Below are 26,095 nucleotides of genomic sequence, written 5' to 3'. Positions count from 1 at the left end.
AGTCCTTTTTTAAAAAAATTTTTATTCATTTTTTGAGAGAGAGAGAGAACAAGCTGGGGAAGGTCAGAGAGAGAGAGGGAGAGAAATCCCAAGCAGTCTCTGTGCTGTCAGCACAGAGCCAGACATGGGGCTCGAACTCACAAACCGTGAGAGCGTGACCTAAGCGAAAACTGAGTCAGATGCTCAACTGACTGAGCCACCCAGGCACCCCATAGGCAAGTCCTTCCTAAATGTAATTGCATTAGTGTGTTGGGAATTAGGAATCTTTATGTCCTCCTCTGAGGTCTTAGTATGTAGGTAAGGGTTGTTTTTTGCCTGAGATTGCAGTTAATGGGACTGCTGCTATGGATAAATTGCAGGTAGATATTTGCTTTAGATTTTTTGGAAAGAGAGCTAGAATGTTAGTTTCTAGGAAAAACTATTGAATCATTATTATTATTATTATTTTGTGTTATTTATTTATTTATTTATTTATTTATTTTTTTCAACGTTTATTTATTTTTGGGACAGAGAGAGACAGAGCATGAACGGGGGAGGGGCAGAGAGAGAGGGAGACACAGAATCGGAAACAGGCTCCAGGCTCCGAGCCATCAGCCCAGAGCCCGACGCGGGGCTCGAACTCACGGACCGCGAGATCGTGACCTGGCTGAAGTCGGACGCTTAACCGACTGCGCCACCCAGGCGCCCCTTGTGTTATTTATTTTTGACAGAGAGAGAGAGAGAGAGAGAGAGAGAGAGAGAGAGAGAGAGAGAGAATGTGAGCAGGGAAGGGGCAGAGAGACGGGGGCGGACAGAGGATCCAAAGTGGGCTCTGTGCTGAGAGCAGAGAGCCCAATGCAGGGCTCAAACTCACTTAGCTGAAGTTGGAAGCTTAATTGACTGAGCCACCCAGGCGCTCTTAGTGAATCATGATTGGATACTTTTTTCTACCTCAGCAATGAAGGATTTTTTTTTTATATAAATCCGATTTTATTATTTGTTTTTAATTTATATCTTGTTTATTTTTTTATTTTTAGGTTTTGGAGAGAGCACGCACAAGCCAGGGAGAGTGGGGGGTTGAAGTGGAGAGAGAGAAAGAGATTTATTTTGAGAGAGACAGAGATGGTATGGGGGGGGGAGGCACAGAGAGAGAGAGAGAGAGAGAGAGAGAGAGAGAGAATCCCAAGCAGGCTCCGTGCTCAGTGCAGAGCCCGACAGGAGGCTCAATCAACTCTGGGATTCTGACTGAGCCAAAATCAAGAGTTGGATGTTCAACCGACTGAGCCATCCAGGTGTACCTATAACAATCAGATTTTAGACAAAACATTTCAGTGTGATAGACAAATACATTGAAGGAGTATTAAAGTGGGGGAGATATAGAAAGAAATTAAGGTATAGATACATAAAATCATATAACACTTACTGTATACCAATCAGTGTTGTAAGCACTTTACATGTAATCAACTCTTTTAATCTGTCTGACAGTTCTGTGAAAGAGATACTATTAGTAAAAGTAGCCTGTATCAGTTAACTTAATTTGTTTGGCTAAGGGAGTTTGCAAACTGTGGCTGGCAAACCAAATCCTGCCTCTGCTACTTATTTTTGTACAGCCTGTGAGCTGAGCTGAGCATGGTTTTTACAATTTTTAATGGTTGAAAAAGCAAAAGAATATTTTGTAAAATTTTATTTTAAAAGATTGCATGAAATTCAATGTCCGTAAAGTTTTAGGAACAGAAACAACCTATTTCTTTTCACATTGGGTTTTTTTAATCATCTTTTTTTTTAAGTTTTTATTTAAAAATTCCAGTTAACATACAGTGTAATACTAGTTTCAGGTGTACAGTATAGTGATTCAACACTTAAATACATACCCTGTGCTTATCACAAGTACACTCCTTAATCTCCATCACCTATTTAACCACAAACCTGTTTCTTGGTTTGCCTCTCTCTTTTTCCCCCTTTGCTCATTTGTTTCTTAAATTCCACATATGAGTGAAATTGTACAGTATTTGTCTTTCTTTGACTTATTTCACTTAGCATAATACTCTCTAGCTTCATCTGTGTCCTTGCAAATGGCTTTTACATATTGTTTATTGTTGTTTTCTTGCTACAGAAACTCTAAGGTTAGCAAAACCTAAAATATTTACTTTCTGGCTCATTACAGAAAGTTTGCTTACCCCCTGGTCTAGGTAAATAGGGGAGAAGATACGATTAAAATAAAAGGTGGGGCGCCTGGGTGGCTCACTTGGTTAAGTGTCCAACTCCTGGTTTTGGCTCAGGTCATGATCTGTCTCACAGTCCTTGAGTTTGAGCACTCCATTGGCTCTGCGCTGACAGTGTGGGAGCCTGCTTGGGATTCTCTCCCACTCTCTGTGCCTCCTCCCGCCCCCATACCATCTCTGTCTCTCTCAAAATAAATCAATAAACTTAAAACAAATTGTTTAAAAATAAAAGGTAATAAAATTAATATAGATGCAAAAGAATGTGTCTTTATTAGAACATACCAGGAAGACTAGTTATATAATGAATAAGTCAGCTGTATTTTCTTATTGAAAAATTTTTTAGAAATCTTCAACAGAAGCTTAACTGTAATGAAAAATGCTTGCTTATTTCAAAATGTTGGACTGATGTCTTTTTCCTGTTAATATCTCTTCAAGGTATATCTGAGGAGTCTTGTAAATATGTATATTATGTTATTTGTTTTTGGTTTTTTTTGAGAGAGAAAGAAAGTGCATGTGTGTGTGCTCGCGCGCATGTGGAGGGGAGGGGCAGAGGAAGAAAGAGAATCTTAAGCAGGTTCCATGCCCAGGGTGAAGCCCAATGCAGGAATCCATCTCAAGACTGAGATCATGACGTGAGCCGAAATCAAGAGTTAGATGCTTAACAGACTGAACCACCCAGGCGCCCCTTGTAAATATTTTTTTGAATTTGAGTGGCAGTTGGAATTATCAATTAAATCTGAGTACCTGGACCTTGTAATTTGATTTTTGACTTTAGAGCCCAGATGCCATTTTCTGACACTGATGATTTCTTGATGAAATATTCATAATTTTGCTTTTGACCCTCTAGGACTGGATGTGGTTTATACTGTTGAGGGTATGGTTCTCTACTGAGGATGTGCATCAGAATCACTTGGAGACATTTAAAAAATTTAGATGCCTCTTCAGAATCTCTGGATAAGGCCCTTTACCATAATTATCTTTAGGAAATTCTTCAAGTGGTTCTAATGTACACTCCTGGTTACTTCCTTCTTCAACTATTTTAATAAGTCCAATTTGACAAAAATATGTGTGTGACATTTATTGTTCTGTTTCCCATAGATGTTTTTCAATCTAAAGAATCATTGTCTAAATTGGTACAAACTTGCAGAGGTCAGTGGCATCCATTTGTTGAATTCATTTTCTTTTGATGTTACTTAATCATGTAATAGAATGCAAGTTGAAAGATATTTATATTAGAGAGCAAGAAGTATAATTCAGTATTCTTCATTTTTATAAGATATTTATTTGGCGTCATGGAATCCCAGAGAATCTGGAAATAATGAATTTGATAAAGTAAAACACAACTTACAGGAAACAAACATTTTTAGGAGGAATAATTTATTTATATTTGAGAACCATTTTGTTTTGTCAGTGTTCTTATCAGGCTGTGTGTCTGTAAAATAGCCATATAAATAGATGTTTTTGTTTTCATTTAAGTAAATTTACAAGAAAAAAAATGACCCACAAATCTCTAAAATCATATTAAAACAAGAAATGTTTGTCTTTTTTCACATTCCCTTTTACTGTTGATAGGCATGCACAGTTGTACCATACAGAACAGCTGGTTTGCGATAAAAAGCACTGGAAACTATATACAATAAAATCCAAGTAAATCAGAATTTGTTTCTTTGGAACCTTCAGCTGTTCAAAGTGGCTACATGCCTTAAGTCAAAGAAGAGAAGGAAACCTTTATTTGTTTATTTATTTAAATGCTTATTTATTAGAGAGAGAGAGAGGGAGTACCAGCAAAGCCAGGGAGGGGCAGAGAGAGAGGAAGACACAGAATCTGAAACAGGCTCCAGGCTCTGGGCTGTCAGCACAGAGCCCGATGTGGGGCTCAAACCCATGAACCGTGAGATCATGACCTGAGTCAAAGTTGGACACGTAACCGACTGAGCCACCCAGGTGCTCTGGAAACTTTTTTTTAATCTGTGAAGAAGCAGTATTAGAGCACTCATCAACAAGTGAATACTGCTCTGATGAAGGTTATATCTAGCGTGTTTGATGGGTGTGCCATGGGAATGTGAAGATGCATCCTGATCAATGTCCATAAAGGGAGAACTAAGAAATGGTGAGGGAGACAAGCCAAGAAAGAAGAAACCGGGAGGAAAAAAAAGAGGAAACATCAGCAGTAATGAGATGGTGCTTATAAATTCTAATGGTAGTGAATATCAAAAACTTCGTGGAGAGTATGATGAAAATAAAGAGGGGGTAGGATGAGTTCTCAGTTACCTATTTTGCATGTCAGTAGCCCTTATTTGGATATCTTTCTTGTTTGATGTAGGTTGGAAGCAGTTTTTTACTTTTGGTAACCCTTGAAGGCTTTAATTTGCCTGGAGGGTATCCAGGGTGTAGAGTTTGAGCACTGTGAGGGGTGAAGAGTATTCATTCAAGTAGAGTTCATTGACCAAGTCTATAATAATAAAGGCTGCTATATTACAACAGAACTGAGGATATGGGGATATATTAGGGTACTCCAGAGAAAGAGAACCAACAGAACGTTATATATATGTTTAAAAGGAAGAAGTAACAATCTCTCTCTGTGTGTCTCTGTCTCTCGGTCTCTGACTCTTGGCGGGGGTGGGGGGGGGGGGGTGGGGGTTGGTTAGATTTTAAGGAATTGGCTTACATGATTGTGAAGGTTGGCAAGTCCAGAATTTACAGGGTAGGCTGCCTGGATGGAGATCCAGGGAAAAGTTCAGTTGCATCTAGAGTCCAAAGACAGTCTGCTGTCAAAATTCCCTCTTCCTCGGGTAATGTAGGTCTTTTCTCCTCAGGTGTTCAACTGCTTGGATGAAACCCATCTACATTATGAGGTTGGGGGGAGTGGGTAATCTGCTTTACTCAAAATCAGCTGATTTAAATGTTAATCTCGTCTAAAAAAATGCCTTCATAGCAATATCTAAACAAGTGCTTGACCAAATATCTGGGTACTGTGGCCTGGCCAAGTTGACACATAAAATTAACCATCATGGGAGGTATAATAGAAACCATCTCATAGCATGATTTCAGTCTTGTAGTGACAAGCAAAAAACAAAGGCAAAAAAGATTGATCCTAAGATGGGCATCTAGATATGATTTATATTGTGTTACTTAAATCTAAGTCTGTTGGATTTCAAAGTTCAAAAACTATTTCTGCTTTGTTTCTTTAGATTCATAATCTAGCTATGGAGCATCTATTTGCAACACTTGCCTTTAATATTAGAGTTACTAGGGTTGAGATTGGTAGGAATAATTTTCAGTGAAAAAGTGGTATCTTAATTATTGGCCAAAGGCTAACTGAAAAATGCAAGATATTTTATATGTACCCAGATACTTATCTGATGAGTGATTTAAATCTTTCAAATTGAGATGTAGTTGTTGGCTGTAACTGATAGGAAGTGAGGAGGTGGTGTAGCTGTTTGAAGACTTTTACTTTTTCAGTGAACTGTGTGCCTGAGCTTAGTCTGTCCCTCAGTGATGAATCAACCTAGTCTTGTTTTTGTTATTGCCTGCCAACACTAAGTCCCAATGAATCATGGGCCTCCAGGCTGAAGCAGAGTAAGAACAAGTAGACATTAAAGCCCAGATGTTTGATTAAAAACAATCAGTGATCTAATATTTTCAAATTGTGGGCATGGGAGAAGCTTTATACTTAATTTTTCACACAGAGCACAAGATACTGCAAGGAATTAAAATTTTGGTTAATTTTACCACCTTCATTTTTATTAGAAAATGATTTCAGAACTCTAGAAACTTATCTCTGTAGATGGGAAAGTAAGGAAATTATAAAGATTAATTTAAGGAAATGAAGGTCCTCTTAGGTCCTTTTTATATGTGATCTCATGGATTTAAACTATATACTGGGGTATTTTTCAGCATATTCAGTGCACTGACTTCATAGATAAGTTTATTTCTTTTTTCATTATTTGCATTGTGTATAGCACTAATGATGCAATTTTAAGTATTTTTACCTAGAATAATACTCAGACTCAAATATTGAGAATTTAAAGAAACATATAATCTGGTATTAAGTCTGATGTCGTGTTAAGGAGCATCATCATGATAAAGTGATAATTTTCAGGAACACTCAAAATACCCACCACTAGTTATTTAAGTGAGAGATGTTCCTTCTTTTAGCCCATACCATGGGAACTGTGCAAATCAAAACACATATGTATGTTCTGATAGGTTAGTTACGCATAGATCAGAATGATTTGGATGGTGCAGACAGTTCAGAGACAGCGAGGGGAAAAGAACATGGCACAAGTGAAAAAAAAATTCTTTTCCAGAGGGCAAGACCGTGTGTGTTTTGGGAGAGGATTGTTTCAGTTTTCATTTCTCAGAATTTATAGAACATCAGTCATGTGGCACTAACCAGATCATACACATTCTTCATTATACTATATAAAATTGTCAAAAATTAAGTAACAAGAACTTTGATAAGAAAGCTTGTGTCATGGGGCACCTGGGTGGCTCAGTTGGTTGGGTGTCTGACTCCTGGTTTTGGCTCAGGTCGTGATCCCAGCTTGGTGGGATCTAGCCCTGTGTCGGGCTCCACACTGAGCATGGAGCCTGCTTAAGGTATTCATTCTCTCTCTCTCTCTCTCTCTCTCTCTCTCTCTCTCTCTCTCTTTCCCTCCCTCCCTCCCCACCTTCTCTCTCCCCCCACCCTTCCTCTCCCCTTCTGTCCCTCTCCCCTGCTCTGTCTCTCTAAAATAAAATTTAAAAAAAATTTAAAAACCAGTTTATTAAGTAGGAACATTATGACATACAACATGAATAGACGACTTGATGTCTTTTTTTGTTGGATGCCGGTTATCTGTGCTCTTTAAAAAAACCTTGGTCCAATTCTTTTGAAACATAATGCGTGGCCAGCATAACTAAGAAAGTAGCTTTTAGTTTTCTAAGTCAAATTGAGATCTTAATTCATTAAATTATAGACAATAATTTTTTCATCCTTTTTTACCACCTTGTAAAAAAAAAAAAAAGGTTAGCTTTATTTTGCTTAATTGGATTATTGTGTATGAAATCTATGTGAGGATATTAGGATAAAATGATAAAAATAGTTGTAAGTATCAAGACGGGCATATTTGTAATATGAAATAGTAACGCAGTTTAATAAAATATCTTACGTCCCATTATTGACTTTGAGAAAAATTCTATTTTTTGTTACTTTGCTATAAACCTAATGATTTGTAGAGTACCATGTAGCATGCAGTTAATTGGGAAACAACAAATTTTATTGAACTTCTGAAAATTAACTGTTGTGCAAAGGTACTCAGTAAATCTTGATTGACAGTAGTTTCTGCCTTGCTTCATTGCTGTATGTGGACAATATTGTTTGGGTTAGGATTAAGAGCTATAATTTAATATGTGCTATTCAAGCAAGGTAGATAATCTGCTAACCCTTTTTAAATAAAGCATTGTCAAGTGACAATTTCATGAGAGCAGGAGCCATTGGAGCCAGCTGGAGCCATACTCCAGTTACTGTAGTATATGACTTTGGTGGCTCTCCTTTTTTTTTTTTTTTTTAAGTTTACTTACTTTGAGAGAGAGAGCTGCGGAGGGGTAGAGAGAGGGACAGAGAGAGAATCCTAAGCAGGCTCCATACTGCCAGCACAAAGCCTGATGCAGGGCTTGAACTCAAGAACTGTGAGATCATGACCTGAGCTGAAATCAAGAATTGGATGCTTAACCGAGTGGGCCACCCAGGTGCCCCTTTTTGGTGGCTCTCCTAAACTCTTAGATCTACATATAATAATAAATAAATCTGATGATTTCTACTTTTTATGTTAATGTGTACTGTTATTTTTATGTTTTCCCTTACACACATCCTTTCTTTTCTGTATTTTCCTAAACTCAGGGTTGGTAGGTAACAATGTACAAAATAAATTCTTAATGAAATATGTCATAAAGCTTGTTTAGATAAGTGTGAAACCTATGTTGTTAACACATGGAAACTGAAAAAGAAAATAATGTATTTTTTAAATGTTTGTTTATTTTTAAATTTTGAAAGTTATGTTGAGAGAGAGGCAGAGAGAGCGAGCTGGGAAGGGGGCAGAGAGAGTGACAGACTGCATTGACAGTGCAAGCCTGGGCTCGAACCCAGGAACCATGAGATCGTGACCTGAGTTGAAACCAAGAGCTTAACCAGTTGAGCCACCCAGGTGCCCCTCCCCCTTTCCTCTTTCTTTGGTGAGGTACTTAACACAGGCAGTAAACATTTTTGCCTAGGAGAGTTGCATTTGTGTAGTAGATAAGCAGGTGTAACATTAGAATATACAATGGTTAAGAATTCTTCATTCCAAAAAACCTACTGAAGCTTCAGTTTCTAGTGCTTAGGCAACACAGATCCCATCTCTAAGAACGTCTGGATATTGACATGCAAATGAATAAATGAGACTCCTCTTTGAAATATGTTTGTAATATATACAAGTAGCTTAGAAGGGATTATTGAAGTGCTGCCAAAATACATTTCAAAATGTTAAGTCTTTTCATTCATTATGTTGACTTTTAGAAGGATTTGTAAACTGCCTTAAAATGCATAGTAATAGTTTATATGTGCTTCTTTGAGGGAAGAGGTCTTGACTTTATTGACACTCCCTCCCCTCCAAAAAAAAAAAAAAAGATTAAGAATTCTTTTACCAGGTGGTATGAAAATATTGCTTGGTTTATTTATACTGTTGGTTATAAGTATGGATTGTTCATTGCAACATATTCTAAACTATCTGTTTTGCTCCATTTGAAAACCATTTATTTGTGTTGTCATGTGGTATTTTGCAATTATATATTAAAATATTACGCTAAAAGTTAACAGAAGGTAAATCAGAAATACTTTACATTATATTCTTAGGTATAATAGCTCAATTACATACTTGTGATTTCTGATAGCCATATATTATATATGTAGGAAATTGATAGAGGATGAAATAAGTAGATGTTATCTACTTTCTGGGAATGTTAGATGAATTACTCAGGGTTATAGAGTTGATGACAGACTTAAACCCGCATCTTCTTAATATGCATCTAGTGCTCATCATATTCATTGTCTCTCTTTACCATTTGTCATCAATACTTACCTTGTGATAAAAGCGTTATTAACATATAGTTAATAATAACATGAAGATAATAATAGCTAATAACAAATTAGGAAGTCTTAGATTTAATCATCCTATTTTGTATTCTCTGATTACAGTCTTAGGGTGTTCTCCCAGAATATAGAGACCTCTGCTTTCTTGATCCCTCTACTCTCAATTTGCCTTTCCTGTTTTCAGTTTCTGTACAATGCAGTTTAAGCTCTTAGATCCATTATTTTGACTCTCATCATCCATTCATCGCACAAACCTTGCAGACCCTCAGCCCAACCCTGGATCTCTAAATGTGTGATTTTGTGTCTTCAGGCAGAGCTTATATATTTGCTAAACAAGAATCACATATCTTTGTAGATGAGGACCACTAAAAATTCAGTCTCCAATCTAAAAAAATGTACTTTCTATTCCATTTCTTTGTCCTCATTCTTCACAGCAGCTGTTTCAAGTCTCTAAACTTAATGCTTTCTTTCTTACTCTCCCTACTCAGCAAATGACCTTACTTCCTATTTACTCAAAATATAATGAAACATATTTGCATCTATTTTTGAGAGAAAGTGTGAGCAGGGGAGGGGCAGAGAGAGAGGGAGACACGGAATCCGAAGCAGGCTCCAGGCTCTGAACTGTCAGCACAAAGCCTCACGCGGGGCTTGAACTCACCAACTGTGAGATCATGACCTGAGCTGAAGTCGAACCCTTGACCAACTGAGCCACCCAGGTGCCGCTCCTTTCTTTCTGACACAGTGGAAGAGGCGACCTATCTGTATGTGTAAGACTTCTCCTTGTGGGATCTCATTCCTTTCTCATCCTCTTCCCTTAGTTCCTTGTTTCATTAAGTATTTCCCTCTTCTGGTTTTAAAAACAGACTTTATTACAGAACATGTCAGTACATAAATAAAGTTAGAGAATACTGTAATGAATCCTCTTTGTACCATTACCCAGCTTCAACAGTTACCAACCAAGATCAGTCGTGTTCCCTGTATCTTCCATGCACACTCTTTCCACCCCAGTTTTTTTTTTTTTTTTTTTAAGATTTTATTTTTAAGTAATCTCTACACCCAGTGTGGGGCTCAAACTCACAACCTCGAGATTAAGAGCCACATGCTCCACTGACTAATAAGCAAGCTAGGTGCCCCACCACTCACATTTTTTCATGCATATTCCAGACATAACATTTTATTGATAAATTTTTTGTTGTATATTTCCAAAAGATTTTTTAAAATAAGCACAATACCACATTGACTCTTGAAAAATTCATAATTATTCTTTAATATCATCAGACATCCATCCAGTGTTCATTGTCCCCCAAGTTTTGTTCATTGATTTGCAGGTTTTTTTTAAGTTTATCATTTATTTGAGAGAGCGAGTGAGCACAAGCGGGGAAAGGGCAGAGAGAGAGGGAGACAGAATCCCAAGCAGGCTCTGCGCCATCAGCGCAGAACCTAATGCAGGACTCGAACTCACAAACTGTGAGATCATGACCTGACCCAAGATCAAGGGTTGGATACTTAACTGACTCCACTACCCAGGCACCCCAGCAGTTGCTTACTCTTCAGTTTTTTTTAAATCCAGATATAAATAAGGTCTGTAAATTGCACTTGGTTGATATGTCACTTGTGTCTTTTAATCTGTAGGTTTCCCTTTCTGACTTTTTTTTCTTCCTTTCCTTGGAATTTGAGAAAACTGGGTCATTTATTTTATAAGACTTTTTACAGTATTTTATAAAGCTTCACAGGTATTGGTGGTTATATCCCCATGATGTCTTTAACATATTCCTCTTTCCTCTGTACTTCTTGCAAATAGATGGTTGGAGCCAGAGACTTAAACAGATTCAGATTTGATTTGAAGCAAGAATATTTTATAGGTGGTTTAGTGTTATTTTGTCAAGGGATACATCGTGTCTGGTTGTCTGTTTGCCTTTGGTTGATTAGGGGGTGAAAATATTGATATTAAAATTCTTCATTCCCTTCTTCATTTCTCCTGTGTCTTTTTTTCCTCCACCAGTAGCATTTAAGCATCTCATTTGCTTGAGAAAAACTCCTTTTCAGCATTTCCAGCTATTTCTAAGATATTTATTTATGGTACTATCTTTACTTCATCTCCCTCATCAGCTAATTTAAACATGGTTTCTGCATGTTAAACCATATCCTTATCATTTTATTGAAACCATTCTCGTCAAGGTTATCAGAGCTCTAGTCTGAATGGAGCAGACCCATTTCAGACCTTATTTTGCTTAATAGTTGGATACTTTTGGATACTGTTGATTGCCTCTTCTTCATGAAATACTCCCTTGGCTTCTGTGACATACTCGCTCCTGTTTTTATTTTTTCCTCTTTGACTCCTTCTCTTAGCCTCGGTTGTAGACTTTTTTTTTTTTTTTTTTTTAAGTGTTGGTGTTGTTCTGCCTGGCTCTACTAGTCCCTCTGCTCATCTAGCTCTATGCGTTCTCCGTGGGTCCTCCATTGTCATGGGCTTCAGTTATACCATCCCTAAGCTGATAAGTACCAGACCTTTTTTTTTTTTTTTTTTTTTTTTTTGTAGGTCAGTTCTCTTCAGGGCAGACTTGTTTGTACTACTCCCTACTAAAAATCTCAGGCACCTTGGAATCAACATACCGAAAATGGAGTAAGTCCTACTTTCCTCATCCCCTCACACACAGGAATTTCCTGTTCAACTTAGTTCTAAGCCAGAAATCTCTGGAAGTTATCCTTGACTCCTTGCCTGATCTTTCTCACCTTCTTGCTACCCACATCTAGTCACCAATCCTGTAAGACCTGGTAAATGATTTAAATCCATCTAATTCTCTTCATTCACTACTGCTATGCTACTGTGAATCTCCATCATCTGTCACCTTCATTACTGTAAGTCTCCTGTCTGGTCTCTTCCTTTCCTGTCTTTTTGGTCCATTCTTCACTATATAAGCAAGAATAGTTTTTATGAAAAACTTACCTAAAGGTACCCCATTGTGGGGCGCCTGGGTGACTCAATTGGTTAAGCCTTTGACTTCAGCTCAGGCCATGATCTTGCGGTCCATTGAGTTCGAGCCCCATGTCGGGCTCTATGCTGACAGCTCAGAGCCTGGAGCCTGCTTTGGATTCTGTGTCTCTATCTCTCTCTGTCCCTCCCATGCTCACGCTCTCTGTCTCTCTGTCTCTCTGTGTCTGTCTCTCTTGCAAAGATAAATAAACATTAAAATTTTTTTTAAAAGCTGTCCATTGCCCTGAGGATAAATGTAAAGAAGACCTGAGCTTGTTTTGTGATATACACCCTGCTTACCTTCTCAGCTTCATCCTGAATCATCTCTCCCTATGTGGTAATACTTGTTCTGCTTTTTTACTATGTCAGCTGCCTGTATCTTGGCTGACTGTTCCAGTAGACTGTGAACTTCTTGAGGGTAAAGACCAAGTATTTTACCTTATTAAACCTGGTGCCTGGTACATAGTAAGTGTTTGGCAAATGTTGAATTAATAAGTTGTGCAGGGCACAATTACACGTTCAGTGATTTGTTTGTGCCTTGGTTTTATTGTTATTAGATCATCCTAGTATTCCAGAAGTATTGTTATTCATGTACATTGATAAGGTTTATTGGCTAGAGGTGGTCTCTCCATCATTAAAGTGGACCTGTGGGTTACCATTGTCCCAGATAATAGAAGCCTGTAGGCAGTTCAGATACTCGCCACCATCAGATAAGCCTCACCCTAACATGAGTTCCTAGATAGCTTGGCTTGGTGAGGGTTAATACTTAGAAAAGTGAGGCTTAAATAGTTAGAAGTTGTTAAATACCAAAGAGAGATAGTTTTCTGGGTTGTCCATTGTGTTTGGTTCTCATTCCACTACTTATTGCTGACATTAGTCATATTTTTTCTGGATTTAAACAGATGTGGTGGTTTTCAGCTGTCATTTTAGCCAGCTAATCTCTAGGTTGGAAGAATCATTAAAGATGATAAAATAAATTCCAGATTATATATACTAGAATTGCTAAACAGAGAAGGACCTTCATCAAAGTCAGTAGCTACCATTGGGAACATCTGAGCACTCACTTTTTGACTCGGGGCTTGTATTTAAAACCAGGGTTTGTTCTCATTTTTCCTCCTTGACTGGCTTATTTGCCACTATGTATATCCCCTGCGCATGGAATAGTGTGGCTGGCATGGTATGAAAAAGGTACTCAAGAAATGGTCTCTTCTGCCCATGATTTGTCTCTTGATAGGTGGTCCCGCAGGCCTTTCATTAGATGTTAATTTCATTTTATTTAGAGGATGATCTCCTGTTTCTTTTTTCTTTAATTGTTTTTAATGTTTATTTATTTTTGAGAGACAGCATGAGCGGGGGAAGGGCAGAGAGAGAGAGGGAAACATAGAACATGAAGCAGCCTCCAGGCTCTGAGCTGTCAGCACAGAGCCCGACGCGGGGCATGAACTCACGAGCCACGAGATCATGACCTGAGCCAAAGTTGGACGCCCAACCAACTGAGCCACCCAGGCGCCCCTGATTTCTTGTTTCTTTAAAAAAAAATTTTTTTTAATGTTTATTTTTTGAGAGAGAGACTGAGTGCCAGCGGGGGAAGGCAGAGAGAGAGGGAAACACAGAATCTGAATGAAGCAGGCTCCAGGCTCCGAGCTGTCAACAGAGAGCCAGATGCTGGGCTCAAACCCACGAACTGTGAGATCATGACCTGAGCCAAAGTTGGACGCTTAACCATCTGAGCCAACCAGGCGCCCCTCAAATATATTTTTGTACAGTGTGATAAAGCAAACAAAACTTGTTTTGTAAAATAGGAAACTTGAAGAATAATTTTTTAAGAAGTAATTCTTTGAGTTTTCTTAACTTTCACCTACATTTACTCTGATTGAACTGATTACAATACTTTTTAGATGTTAAGTAGAAATTGATTTTATTTTGTTACAAATATAAAGGAAAGACTCTGAAATATTGGGTAATATTATCCAAAAACTAGGTTAGAGAAATTGAATTACTATGTGAGTACATAGACTCTAGGGGGTAGTCCATTAAGGTTTTTGTTGTTCCTTGTTTTTTAAGTTTATTTATTTATTTGAGAGACAGCCCAAGTGGGAGAGGGGTAGAGAGAAGGAGAATGAATCCTAAGCAGGCTCCGCCCCACCAGCGCAGAGCCCAATGCAGGGCTTGAACTCCTGAGCCGAAACCAAGAGTCAGATGCTTAACTGACTGAGCCATCCAGGTGCCCCTAAAACACATGCCTCTAAAGAACACAAAGTAAGTTGAAATAAAATTAAATTGTTTCTTCCATTAAATGCATTAGTTAAGAGGGCATGTGATTGCTAAGTAATTTACATTATAAATAATATCAACTAAGATTATTAGTGACTAATACTCAGTCTTGAAGATTATCAGTTACGGTTAACTTCTTTGGCTTGTGGACATTGAAATCCTCCTTTTTTCAGATTATGTGTTTTTTGTAAATTAGAATTTGTATTTTTTTTAATTTTTTTTTTAACATTTATTTATTTTTGAGACAGAGAGAGACAGAGCATGAATGGGGGAGGGGCAGAGAGAGAGGGAGACACAGAATCGGAAGCAGGCTCCAGGCTCTGAGCCATCAGCCCAGAGCCTGACGCGGGGCTCGAACTCACGGACCGCGAGATCGTGACCTGAGCTGAAGTCGGATGCTCAACCGACTGAGCCACCCAGGCGCCCCAGAATTTGTATTTTTTTGTCTTTTTTAAGATTTTATTTTTAAGTAATCTCTACACCCAACATTGGGCTTGAACCTATAACCCCAAGATTAAGAGTCACATGTTCCACCACACACCCTGATTTTTTTACTTTGAGGGAGAATTATAGCCTAGAGAAGTTATATGTTAATATTTGAATTTTAACAAAATTGATATCTATATTATCTGGCTGGTGACATCGTTGGGAATGGGTAAATTTGAAAATAGTGCTGTTTAAGCCCAGTAAAAAGATAGTTTAAAATATGTACTAATATGATCATAACAAAACGTCCCCTGCCATTCATTAGCATCACAGTAAATCGTCTTTGAAAGTATAAACTGCAAATAGTAATGCAGAAATAATTTAAATTCTAAGTGAAAGAAATTATCTTCTCTCTTTCTCTCTTTTTCTCCTTAGGTGGAATGAACCCTATTTGTTGACTGTCTCCTGATTACTGGTTGGATTCACTTGTAAAAGAATCGTCTTCTCCTGTGTGGACGCCACTTAGTGGCATATTTAATTATAAATCCAGGGATCACAACGCTTTTTGATTTCCCAAAGGAGGGACATACCACTATATCAAAGAAGCTTGATATTACAGCCAAAATGGTGCTGTCCCAGAGACAACGAGATGAACTGTAAGTCTCTCTGTTTTGTGTTTTTTAAAAAACTCCTTTCATAAAAGACAAAGTAGTTAGTTAAAATAACAGATTTGGGAGATCTATTCTTAGATTCCTAAAGTATTGTTAGTGTTCAGATACTGGTTTGGGCAGAAAAAACTGGGTCTTAATTTGAAATAGTGTTATTTACCCTTACGACTTTGTTGTGTAGAAGTTTAAAGCAGAACAGACAAGTAAGTTACTTGGGATAAGTTTTATCCTAAGCTTGTCTTAAATATGTTCAGTAGGAAGATAGAGGATTCAAAGCTCTTCTAAATTTTTTTTTGTCTAGAATCTGTGTATTCGGAAAATGAAAGCTTTTTTTGTTGTGGCTAATGCCTTTCCTTTGCCTTCTTGTATTTTTTATCTTTTATCAGCCAGTGGCTATTAGAGAATTTGATCTTTATGAGGTGGATAACATAGTATTAATGCAAATGCATTAATGAGAGGCATAAGATGATTTGACCACTGCTATTTTATAGTATCTTATAGCATCCCATATTTTATAGCATTCTATTTTTATAAGGTAAAGAATATAGAGGAGTACTTTAGCTTCATGTTCTAAATTTTTAAAAAAAATTTTCTGTGGCTTTTTATAAAACTTTAGTTGGAAATAATTTCAAATTTAGAGGTAAGTTGTAAGATTGGTACAAAGAATACTTAATTACATTTTATCCATTTCACTTGTTGTTTTGTACCATTTTTGTAACATTTGTTTTATCATTTGCAATCTGCACCCGTGTGTGTGTGTGTGTGTGTGTGTGTGTGTGTGTGTGTGTGTGTGTGTACATGTGCAGTGTTTTTTCTTAAACCATTTGGGAGTAGGTTGCATACATTAAGGATCTTTACCCCAGGGGCACCTGGGTGGCTCAGTCGGCAAAGTATCCGACTCTTGATTTAGGCTCAGGTCATGATCTCACACTTGGTGACTTTGAGCCCCATGCTGGCAGTGCAGAGCCTGCCTGGGATTCTCTGTCTCTCTCACTCCCCCTCCCATGCTTGCATGCTCGCTCTCTCTCTCTCTCTCTCTCTCTCTCTCTCAATAAATAAACTTAAAAAAAAAAAAAAGGTCTTTATTCCAGATACTTGGGTGTGCAGTTCCTAAGACTAAGGATATTCTATAAAACCACAGGACAGTTAGCCATTTGTGTAAATTTAACATTGATACATTTATTGATTTAATCTGCTTTGCATATTCCAGTTTTGTCAGTTGACCCAATAATGTCGTTATGGCAAAGTTTCCCTCTCACCCCCCACCTCTTTTCTCTCTAGTATATTCTCTAGTAACCCAGTCCAGGGTTAGGTAATGTATTTAGACATTTATTTGAATATCTCCTTAGTCTTTTTTTTTTTTAATGTTTTTTTATTTATTTTTGAGACAGAGAGAGACAGAGCATGAGCAGGGGAGGGGCAGAGAGAGAGGGAGACACAGAATCCGAAGCAGGCTCCAGGCTCTGAGCTGTCAGCACAGAGCCCGATGCGGGTCTCGAACTCATGGACTGTGAGATCATGACTTGAGCCGAAGTCAGATGCTTAACTGACTGAGCCACCCAGGTGCCCCACTCTTTAGTCTTATTTAATCTGGAACATTTCCTCAACCTTTCTTTGTTGTTGAGGACGTTAATAGTTTTGAAGAATAGTTTTTGTTTTTTGGGTTTTTTTAATAGCGTGTTTCTCATTTTGTATCTAATGTTTCTTCATGATTAGATTCAGGGTATATATTCTTGGCCAGAAAACTACATAAGTAATTTGTCTTTTTAGGATATCATGTCTAGAGACGCATCATGTCTATCTGCCCCTCTGTAGTGATGCTAATTTTGATCCCTTAGTCAAGATGCCTGATTTCTCCACTGTATAGTGTATAGTTACTATTATTTACTTTTCCATAAATATAAGCAGACCATGCAAAACATTCTTATTTCCATCACATATTCCCCCACTAGATTTAACATGCATGGATAGTTCTTGCCTGAACCATTCTTTACTATAGTGGTTGCAAAGTGATGATATTCTTTACACAACCACTCATTCCACATTTACTAGTCATCACTCTGCATTTTACTGTAATCAAGGGACTTTTCTTCTACTCCTTTTTATTTACTTGTTCATTCATTATTGGTATGAACTCCTCTAAATTTTCAGTAGCTCTTATCATTCATTACTTTTCTTATACTTTTGCTGTTTGGATATTCCAGACTTCCATAGGAGCCCCTTCAGTTGGCTCTTATATATGGCCCTGTCTGTGGTCACTTTCTTACTTTCTAGCATCACAAGGTGTTCCAGGCTTATTGTGCACCCATCCTGCATTAATCCTAGAATCAGTCATTGCTCCAATAAGCCTTGGTTTCTCTTAGTGGAGAATGGTATTAGACATCAAGATATGGGTACTAAGTATACTTACTGCTACTGGGGTGTTTGCTTCTTGGTCCTTAAAGTAGACAGAACCAAGAAATATGTATTTGTAAACACATATACAGGTACCTTGGTACACATGTGTATTAAGGTTTCTCACTCTTGGCATTGTTAACGTGTTGGGCTGAATAATTCCTTGGTGTGGGATCTGTCCTGTACACTGCTGGTTGTTTAGCAACATCCTTGGCCTCTACCCAAGGATGCCTCTACTAAATGCCACAATAAAAATGTCTCCAGACATTGCCAACTCTCCTCTTGGCGGGGGAGGGCAAAATCTCCCCCAGTTGAGAACCACTGATACACAAAGGCATGTACACATACTTATTTTAGAAATCATTAGGCTATCCTGATACTTCTAATTTTCAGTCTATTCTCACTATGTTGTTTCTTGTTTTCCTCCCTACCATATTTGTATCTTTCTTCTGTAGCAAGACCCTGTCTGCCAGCAATAGCAAGGCTTTGACTCATTTGCTCAATCCTGTAGTAAGTCCAAAATAGTTTCAGAGTTGTTACACTCTCACTACACATCCTGGAAAGGGTTTAGAATTTGTATGTAGTTTTTTTTCTCCCCACTGCCCGCCCCCCCCCCCCATTCCACTCTGCTGTGTTTGTAAATTACTTGGATTAGTTGGAAACTCACCCTGGTTTCTCTCCCTCTTCCCATGGTTTTGTTATTCATTTGAAATGTAGTTGGGTTCATAGGTTCTAGTTTTTTTAGCTTTGTGTGTTTTGCATTTCCTCTGCCTTCCCATCCTTGTTAATTTAATATTTTGGATATTTAGAACATTATCTGCACAAAAATGTATACTCAGAAGTATTACTCTTCTGAATCCCTTCTAAGTTCCTCCCTCCTTGCCCCATGTAGGAACCAACTTCATGCATTGTTTAATAAAAATAAGAGAGATACATGTATGTTTTCTTGTTTCTCCTTTCTTAAGCAATAGGTAGCATACTATAAGTGCTCTTTTGCACTTGGCTTTTTTTCAGTTAGCAGTATCTCCTGCAACTCACTCTGTATCAGTTCATAGAGATCCTCTTTTTTTTTTTTTTTCCCCTTTTAACAGCTAGATAGTACTCTACTCTGTATATACCATAGTTTTTTCAACCATTCGCCCATATTTGAACATTTAGGTAGTTTCCACTATTTTGTAATTAGAAATATTATAAGTAATAAATCTGCATATGTACTTTTGTGTTATTGAAGGTATGTCTGGTTTTTAGTCATTCTTGTTTCTAAGTCAGTTCAGACTTTTTTCTTCTAGATGCCTTGTGTGTGCCTTATTACCCTCATAATCAAGATTAATATTTAAACATTATGGCCAAAAATAAGGATTTTAATTTGAATAAAAATCAATTGATGAGAGAACCTAATTTCAGGTGGCTAAATTTGTAGAGAATTTTAGGGAAGAATTGACCTAAAAGTGCTCATTAAGCAAAGAATATTTGTCTTAGATATAAATGTAAATTTAGGGAATTTACATTTAGGAATTTGGGGAATAGAAAAAATCTTGGAGTTTTTAGTAAGGAAATAAAATGGTTTTTGCTTTTTCTACCATTTTAGCAAGTATTATGGAATATATATTATGAGAGGCAGAAACAAATGTTTATATACTTCTTACAAGTAAGATACATTTTGGAATTCAGTTTGCCTTTGTAACATTTTAGCATTTCTAACAGGTTGGATACCAATTAGTATTAATTAATTTTGAGTAGTATTAATTAATTTTGAGAGAGACAAAGAACGAAGAGGGGAGGGGCAGGGAGAGGGAGACACAGAATCCAAAGCAGGCTCCAAACTCTGAGGTGTCAGCAGAGCCTGACATGGGGCTCGAACTCACGAGTCGTGAGATCATGACCTGAGCCGAAGTTGGACGCTTAACCGACTAAGCCACCCAGGTGCCCGTATTTATTTTTTCAATTTACATTCAAGTTAGCATGTAGTGCAACAATGATTTCAGGAGTAGATTCCTTAATGCCCCTTACCCATTTAGCCCATCCCTCCTCCCACAACCCTTCCTGTAACCCTCTGTTTGTTCTCCATATTTAAGAGGCTCTAATGTTTTTGTCCCCCTCCCCATTTTTATATTATTTTTACTTCCTTTCCCTTCCCTTATGTTCATCTGTTTTGTATCTTAAAGTCCTCATATGAATGAAGTCATATGATGTTTGTCTTTCTCTAATTTTGCTTAGGATAATACCTTCTAGTTCCATCCATGTAGTTGCAAATGGCAAAATTTCATTCTTTAGTTGCCGAGTAATACTCCGTTGTAGATGTATACCACATCTTCTTTATCCATTCATCCACCAGTGGACATTTAGGCTCTTTCCATACTTTGGCTATTGTTGATAGTGTTGCTAAAAACATTGGGGTGCATGTGCCCCTTCTGTATCCCGTGGATAAATGCCTAGTAGTGCAATTGCTGGGTCGTAGGGTAGTTCTATTTTTAATTTTTTGAGGCACCTCCATACGGTTTTCCAGAGTGGCTGCACCAGCTTACATTCCCACCAGCAGCACAAAAGAGATTCTGTCTCTCCGCATCCTCGCCAACATCTGTTGTTGCCTGAGTTGTTAATGTTTGCCATTCTGACAGGTGTGAGGTGGTATCTCATTGTGGTTTTGATTTGTATTTCCCTGATGATGAGTGATGTTGAGCATGTTTTCATGTGTCGGTTGGGCATCTGGATGTCTTCTTTGGAGAAGTGTCTATTCATGTCTTGTGCCCATTTTGTCACTGGATTATTTGTTTTTTGGGTGTTGAGTTTGATAAGTTGTTTATAGATTTTGGATACTAACCCTTTATCTGATATGTCGTTTGCAAATATCTTCTCCCATTCTATCGGTTGCCTTTCAGTTTTGCTGATTGTTTGCTTCACTGTGCAGAAGGTTTTTTAATTTGATGAGGTCCCAATAGTTCATTTTTGCTTTTGTTTCCTTGCCTCCGGAGACGTGTTGAGTAAGAAGTTGCTGCGGCCAAGATCAGAGCGGTTTTTGCTTGCTTTCTCCTCGAGGATTTTGATGGCTTCCTGTCTTAAATTTAGGTCTTCCATCCATTTTGAGGTTATTTTTGTGTATGGTGTAAGAAAGTGGTGCAGGTTCATTTTTCTGCATGTCACTGTCCAGTTTTCCCAGCACCACTTGCTGAAGAGACTGTCTTTATTCCATTGGATATTCTTTCCTGCTCTGTCAAAGATTAGTTGGCCATACATTTGTGGGTCCGTTTTGGGATTCTCTGTTCTGTTCCATTGATCTAAGTGTCTGTTCCTGTGCCAGTACCATACTGTCTTGATGACTACAGCTTTGTAATACAGCTTGAAGTCCAGCACCAATTAGCTTTTAAAATTCTTGGAGGGGCACCTGGGTGGCTCAGTTGGTTAAGGGTCTGACTCTTTATGATTCTTGATTTCGGCTCAGGTTGTGATTCATGGTTCCTGGTTTCAAGCCCCACATCAAGTTCTGCTCTGACAGTGCAGGGCCTGCTTGGGACCCTCCCTCTTTCCTCTCTCTGCCTACCCCTCTCAAAAGTAAATAAGTAAACTTTAAAAAGAATAAATAGAGGCGCCTGCCTGGGTGCCTCAGTCAGTTAAGCATCTGACTCTTGATTTCGGCTCAGATCGTGATATCATGGTTCCTGAGATTGAGCCCTGCATCAGGTTCTGTGCTGATGCTGTGGAGCCTGCTTAGGATTCTCTCTCTCTATCCCTCCCCTGCTCATGTTTCTCCCTCTCTGTCTCTCCCGCCCTCTCTCAAAATAAATAATAAACGTTTTTTAAAAAGAATAAGTAAGTTGGAGTTGCTTGGGTGGTGTCCAGTCAGTTAAGCATCGGACTCTTGGTTTCGGCTCAGGTCATGTCGTCAGAGTTTGTGAGTTCAAGCCCCGCATCAGGCTCTGCTGGTAGTGCAGAGCCTGCTTGAGATCTTCTCTCCTCCTTTCTCTCTGCCCCTACCCTGTGCACGTGTGCGCTCTCTCTCTCTCTCTCTCTCTCTCTCAAAATAAATAAATTTTAAAAAATTAACAGGATGAGGTATTTTGGGGGTAAAAAATGAAAAGAATTTTGATGTACTGGAAAACAATAATTTGATCGTTACTAATAAGTGTGACTCAACTCAGCAAATGTATATTGCCTGCCTTCTTTGTTTTTACCACTCTGGGGCATACAAATATTGAATAATAACAAAAACATTTATGTGGATATGACAAATATCTTTCTTTTACAGATAAATTGAGGATGGGAGAAATTAAAATTACCAGTTTCATGACTAGTATTAGAGTCAGAATGAGTTTCCTAATTTTAAGTTCACTATTCATTAAACACAGTTCTATCACCAGAATTAACATGTGTCAAAATGCAAACATTGCTCCCTCCTCAGTTTTTCAGTCCCATTTTCCAATGGTGGCCCCCATTGCCTGTATATTATAGTCTTTTCAGATATTTTTCAAGTATTTGCAAAAATTTCATGAGCATCTTTTTTTCTTAAGATTTGTAAAATAGAATTATACTTTACAATCTCTTTTTAGTATTTTTTGTCACTCTGTGAATTTGGAAATGATATTACCTGTTGGTTCATCTCATAGTTAACTCTTAACAAAATAAGCTTACACCTCTATTTTTGTATGAGATTTTACCCATTGATCTTTCTCCATGAAAGATGAAGAAAGTCTGTTTTGTTTTGTTTTAGGTTGTCCTGGTTGATAATATTTGTACTTTGTTTGATTTGTTGCTCACCCCTAATTCTTTTTTTCCACAACTTTCCCATTCTTGCATTCCTTTTTTGGTTAACAGCTATATTGTAGTATAATTGACACAAAGAACTGTACATATTTAATGTATGCCATTTGTTGAGTTTGAAACATTTTGCTAATTTTTTTTTTTAATGTTTATTTATTTTTGAGAGATAGACCGTGGGTGGGAGAGGAGCTGGGGGCAGGGGGAGACACAGAATCTGAAGCAGGTTCTAGGTTCTGAGCTGTGGGCACAGAACCTGATGCGGGGCTTGAACTCCTAAGCCATGAGATCATGACCTGATCCAAAGTTGGACGCTTAACCGACCGAGCCACCCAGGCGCCCCAAGTTTAGAACATTTTCCTATTCTTCTTTTGATTACTGTGTTAGTTGGGTGGATTTTGTCATTACATACCTTTTTCAAGATGGGCTCCTAAATGGATTTCTGTGAGCCTTTTTTACATGTTAGGGGTTAATTTTTTTTTTTTCTTCCATAAGTGAATGGCAAGTAAAAGTTGAATGAACAGTTCTTAAGTTACACACTTTTCCCACTTAGAGTTACAGATACTAAGGAAAAAGTTCCCATGGATAGGACTGCAAAGAAAAATCTCAAATTCCAAAAATGCAGAAATCTCATAGGACTCATTTGCTGACTGTAATGAAATAAAATGAAAATTAGTAGGAAAAGGAGAGCTAAGAGAAATCTATCCATGTGGATGTTTTAAAATGTAATTCTAGGGGCACCTGAGTGGCTCAGTCGTTTAAGCATCCAACTTCAGCTCAGGTTATGATCTCAAAGTTCATGAGTTCCAGCCCTGCATTGGGCTCTGTGCTGGTGATGCAGAGTCTGTTTGGGATTCTCTCTCTCTCTCTCTCTCTCTCTCTCTCTCTCTCTCCCTCTCCCCCTCTCCCTCTCCCTCTCCCTCTCCCTCTCCCTCTCTCTGATTGTATGCTCTCTCTCTCTCTCTCTCAAAATAAATAAATGAACTTTAAAAAAATGTTAAAATGTACTTCTAGGGACAGCTGGGTAGCTTAGTTGGTTAAGCATCTGACTCTTAATTTTGGCTCAGGTTATGATCTCACAATTCATGAGTTCAAGCCCCACGTTGGGCTCTGTACTGACAGCATGGAGCCTGCTTGGGATTCATTCTCTCTCTCTCTCTCCCTCTCCCCCCCTTCTCTCTCTCTAAATATTTTTTTAAAATGTACTTCTAAATACTTGAAGTTCAAAGAACAGCATGTAACTTAATAAATGAAGACATTGATAATAATGAGCGTACTTACAATAAAAACCTGTAGGGTGTAGCCAACAGAGCATACAGAAAATTAGATAGTCTAATGAATATTTTAAAAAAAACAAAGGTCAGAAATGAACCACACATTCAGTTCAAGAATAAGACAATAAAATAAGCCCAACGGAAGCAGAGGGAAAGAATTAATTTTTTTAAAAGCAGAAATTAATAAAATAGAAAATATAACCTGGTAAACTTGATTGGCAAAATTAAAAACTATCTTTTAAGAAAGACCATAAAATAAAATATAAATTAAAGAAACAAAGAGCATAAAATAAAACTGATGAATAAAGAGAAAAGACATAAATGAACAGTACAGTAACAAAAAAGGCAACATAAAATGAACTCAGAGGAAGGGCACTTGGCTAGCTCAGTTGGTAGAGCATGCAACTCTTGACCTTGAGGTTGTGAGTTCAAGGCCCATGTTGGGTATAGAGATTACGTTAAAAAAAAATTAAAAAATCAGTAGTTAGAATTAAGTCGTTTTTGTTTTGGGGTAATGTTGTAGAAAAGACTTCTTTGCCCTGTTTCTAGTGAAAATAAATGAATAGTGGAAAGATGTCAGAGCTCCCAAATTATTAATAAAATCAAATACAATCCCAATTAAAATCTAAACAGAATTTTTCTGAATTTGACCAGATTGATTCTGAAGTTCATCTGGAGGAGGAAAATGCAGAAAAATAGTTAAGGAAAAATTTAAAGGATTAGTGAGAAAGGAACTAATTGTACCAGATACCCAAACATTGCTGTAAAAGTAGTAAGTAAAATATTTTTGTAATAGGCTCATAGGTTAGGGGAACAAATAATATTCAGAGACAAGCTCATTTTATGTATGGAAATTTAGTATATGTTACATGGCATTTCACATCGATAGGAAAAAGTACTGTTCAGCAAATAGTACCGTAAGTTGTACTAAATAAAACTTGAATCCAAAGGATGTGAAAGCCCAAGTGTTAAAGTAACAATATAAAAGTGGTAGAAAAAAGTACAGCCTTTGGTAGGAAAGGACTTTGTCCTGGGTGGCTTTGAGCCTGGGTGGCTCAGTTGGTTGAGCGACCGACTTCAGCTCAAGTCATGATCTCACGGTTTGTGAGTTCCAGCCCCGCATCGGGCTCTGTGCTGACAGCTCAGAGCCTGGAGCCTGCTTCAGATTCTGTGTCTCCCTTGCTCTCTGCCCCTCCCCCACTCATGCTCTGTCTCTCTCTGTCTCAGAAATAAATAAACATTAAAAAAAAAGTAGAAAGCACACACAGATCTCACTTGTGATAGTTTCACTAGAGTATTTCCATATGTAAGCTAAGCTCTGTGTAGCCATTCTGTTCGTTCATGGATAAAAGTCCTTCATCTCAGTTCTTCCCTTTGATTTTAACCATTTTCTCTGATTTGTATATGAGGTTACTGGTTTGGATCTACTCAGAATTACCTTTTATGTTCTGCATGAATCCTGCTTTGATTCTAGTGATTAGTTGTTTTTCTGCATCTCTTGAGACTTAATAGATTAATTTAAATCATGTATATGGAGTTTGTTGGAGAGATGATTATAAACTTGTGCCTCGATGTCCAGTCTTCCAACCTTAATAAAACTGCTGAAAATCAACTCTAGATCAACACCTGAAACTCTGGAAGCACCATTAGGCTGTTAGAACCTAGAGATTCGTCTGTCTTAATTTATTCTTAGGTTAAGTGATTGTGATACACCTTCCCTGACAGAGGTTCCACATTCACTGGGTTCAGCTATCCCTAATGGCGTCAGACTCATTTAAACTTAGGTTCTAATTTGTTTGCTATATTTTCGTATATGTATCTTGCTCTTTGGTGGTTCTTTGTTATATTAGTAATGCTATGTGATCTCTCTTTCCAAACTTTCGTAGATATCGTAGTATTAATGAAACCTTTAACAATAAAAAGAGAACCCATCCCTGATATTCTCAACTCATTGCTGCTCCCTGACTCCAGTGCTCATTTGAAACCTTAGTGTAGAATGGAATACTGAGGCCACTTAGGTT

At 37.8% G+C, this 26,095-nt stretch overlaps 1 protein-coding gene across 2 annotated transcripts in view; it reads left to right on the top strand.

The window, feature by feature from the left end:
* Positions 1-26,095, top strand: part of PAFAH1B1 (platelet activating factor acetylhydrolase 1b regulatory subunit 1) — a 79,351-nt gene that overhangs the window by 23,614 nt on the left and 29,642 nt on the right. The window contains exons 2-3 of one of the 2 annotated variants that reach the window (XM_086686326.1): positions 11,852-11,935; positions 15,422-15,642. In XM_086686326.1, the coding sequence (XP_086542452.1) occupies positions 15,611-15,642 (32 nt within the window). In that variant the 5' untranslated portion in view covers positions 11,852-11,935; positions 15,422-15,610. The remainder of the gene's footprint in view (positions 1-11,851; positions 11,936-15,421; positions 15,643-26,095) is intronic. The other variant, XM_025919240.2, reaches the window with a different exon arrangement.

Source organism: Puma concolor, chromosome E1 (genome assembly GCF_028749965.1).
Source record: "Puma concolor isolate L17-30 chromosome E1, mPumCon1.1.hap2, whole genome shotgun sequence".
In the NCBI taxonomy this organism is placed as follows: domain Eukaryota; kingdom Metazoa; phylum Chordata; class Mammalia; order Carnivora; family Felidae; genus Puma; species Puma concolor.
This window is presented reverse-complemented; position numbering and strand designations above follow the sequence as displayed.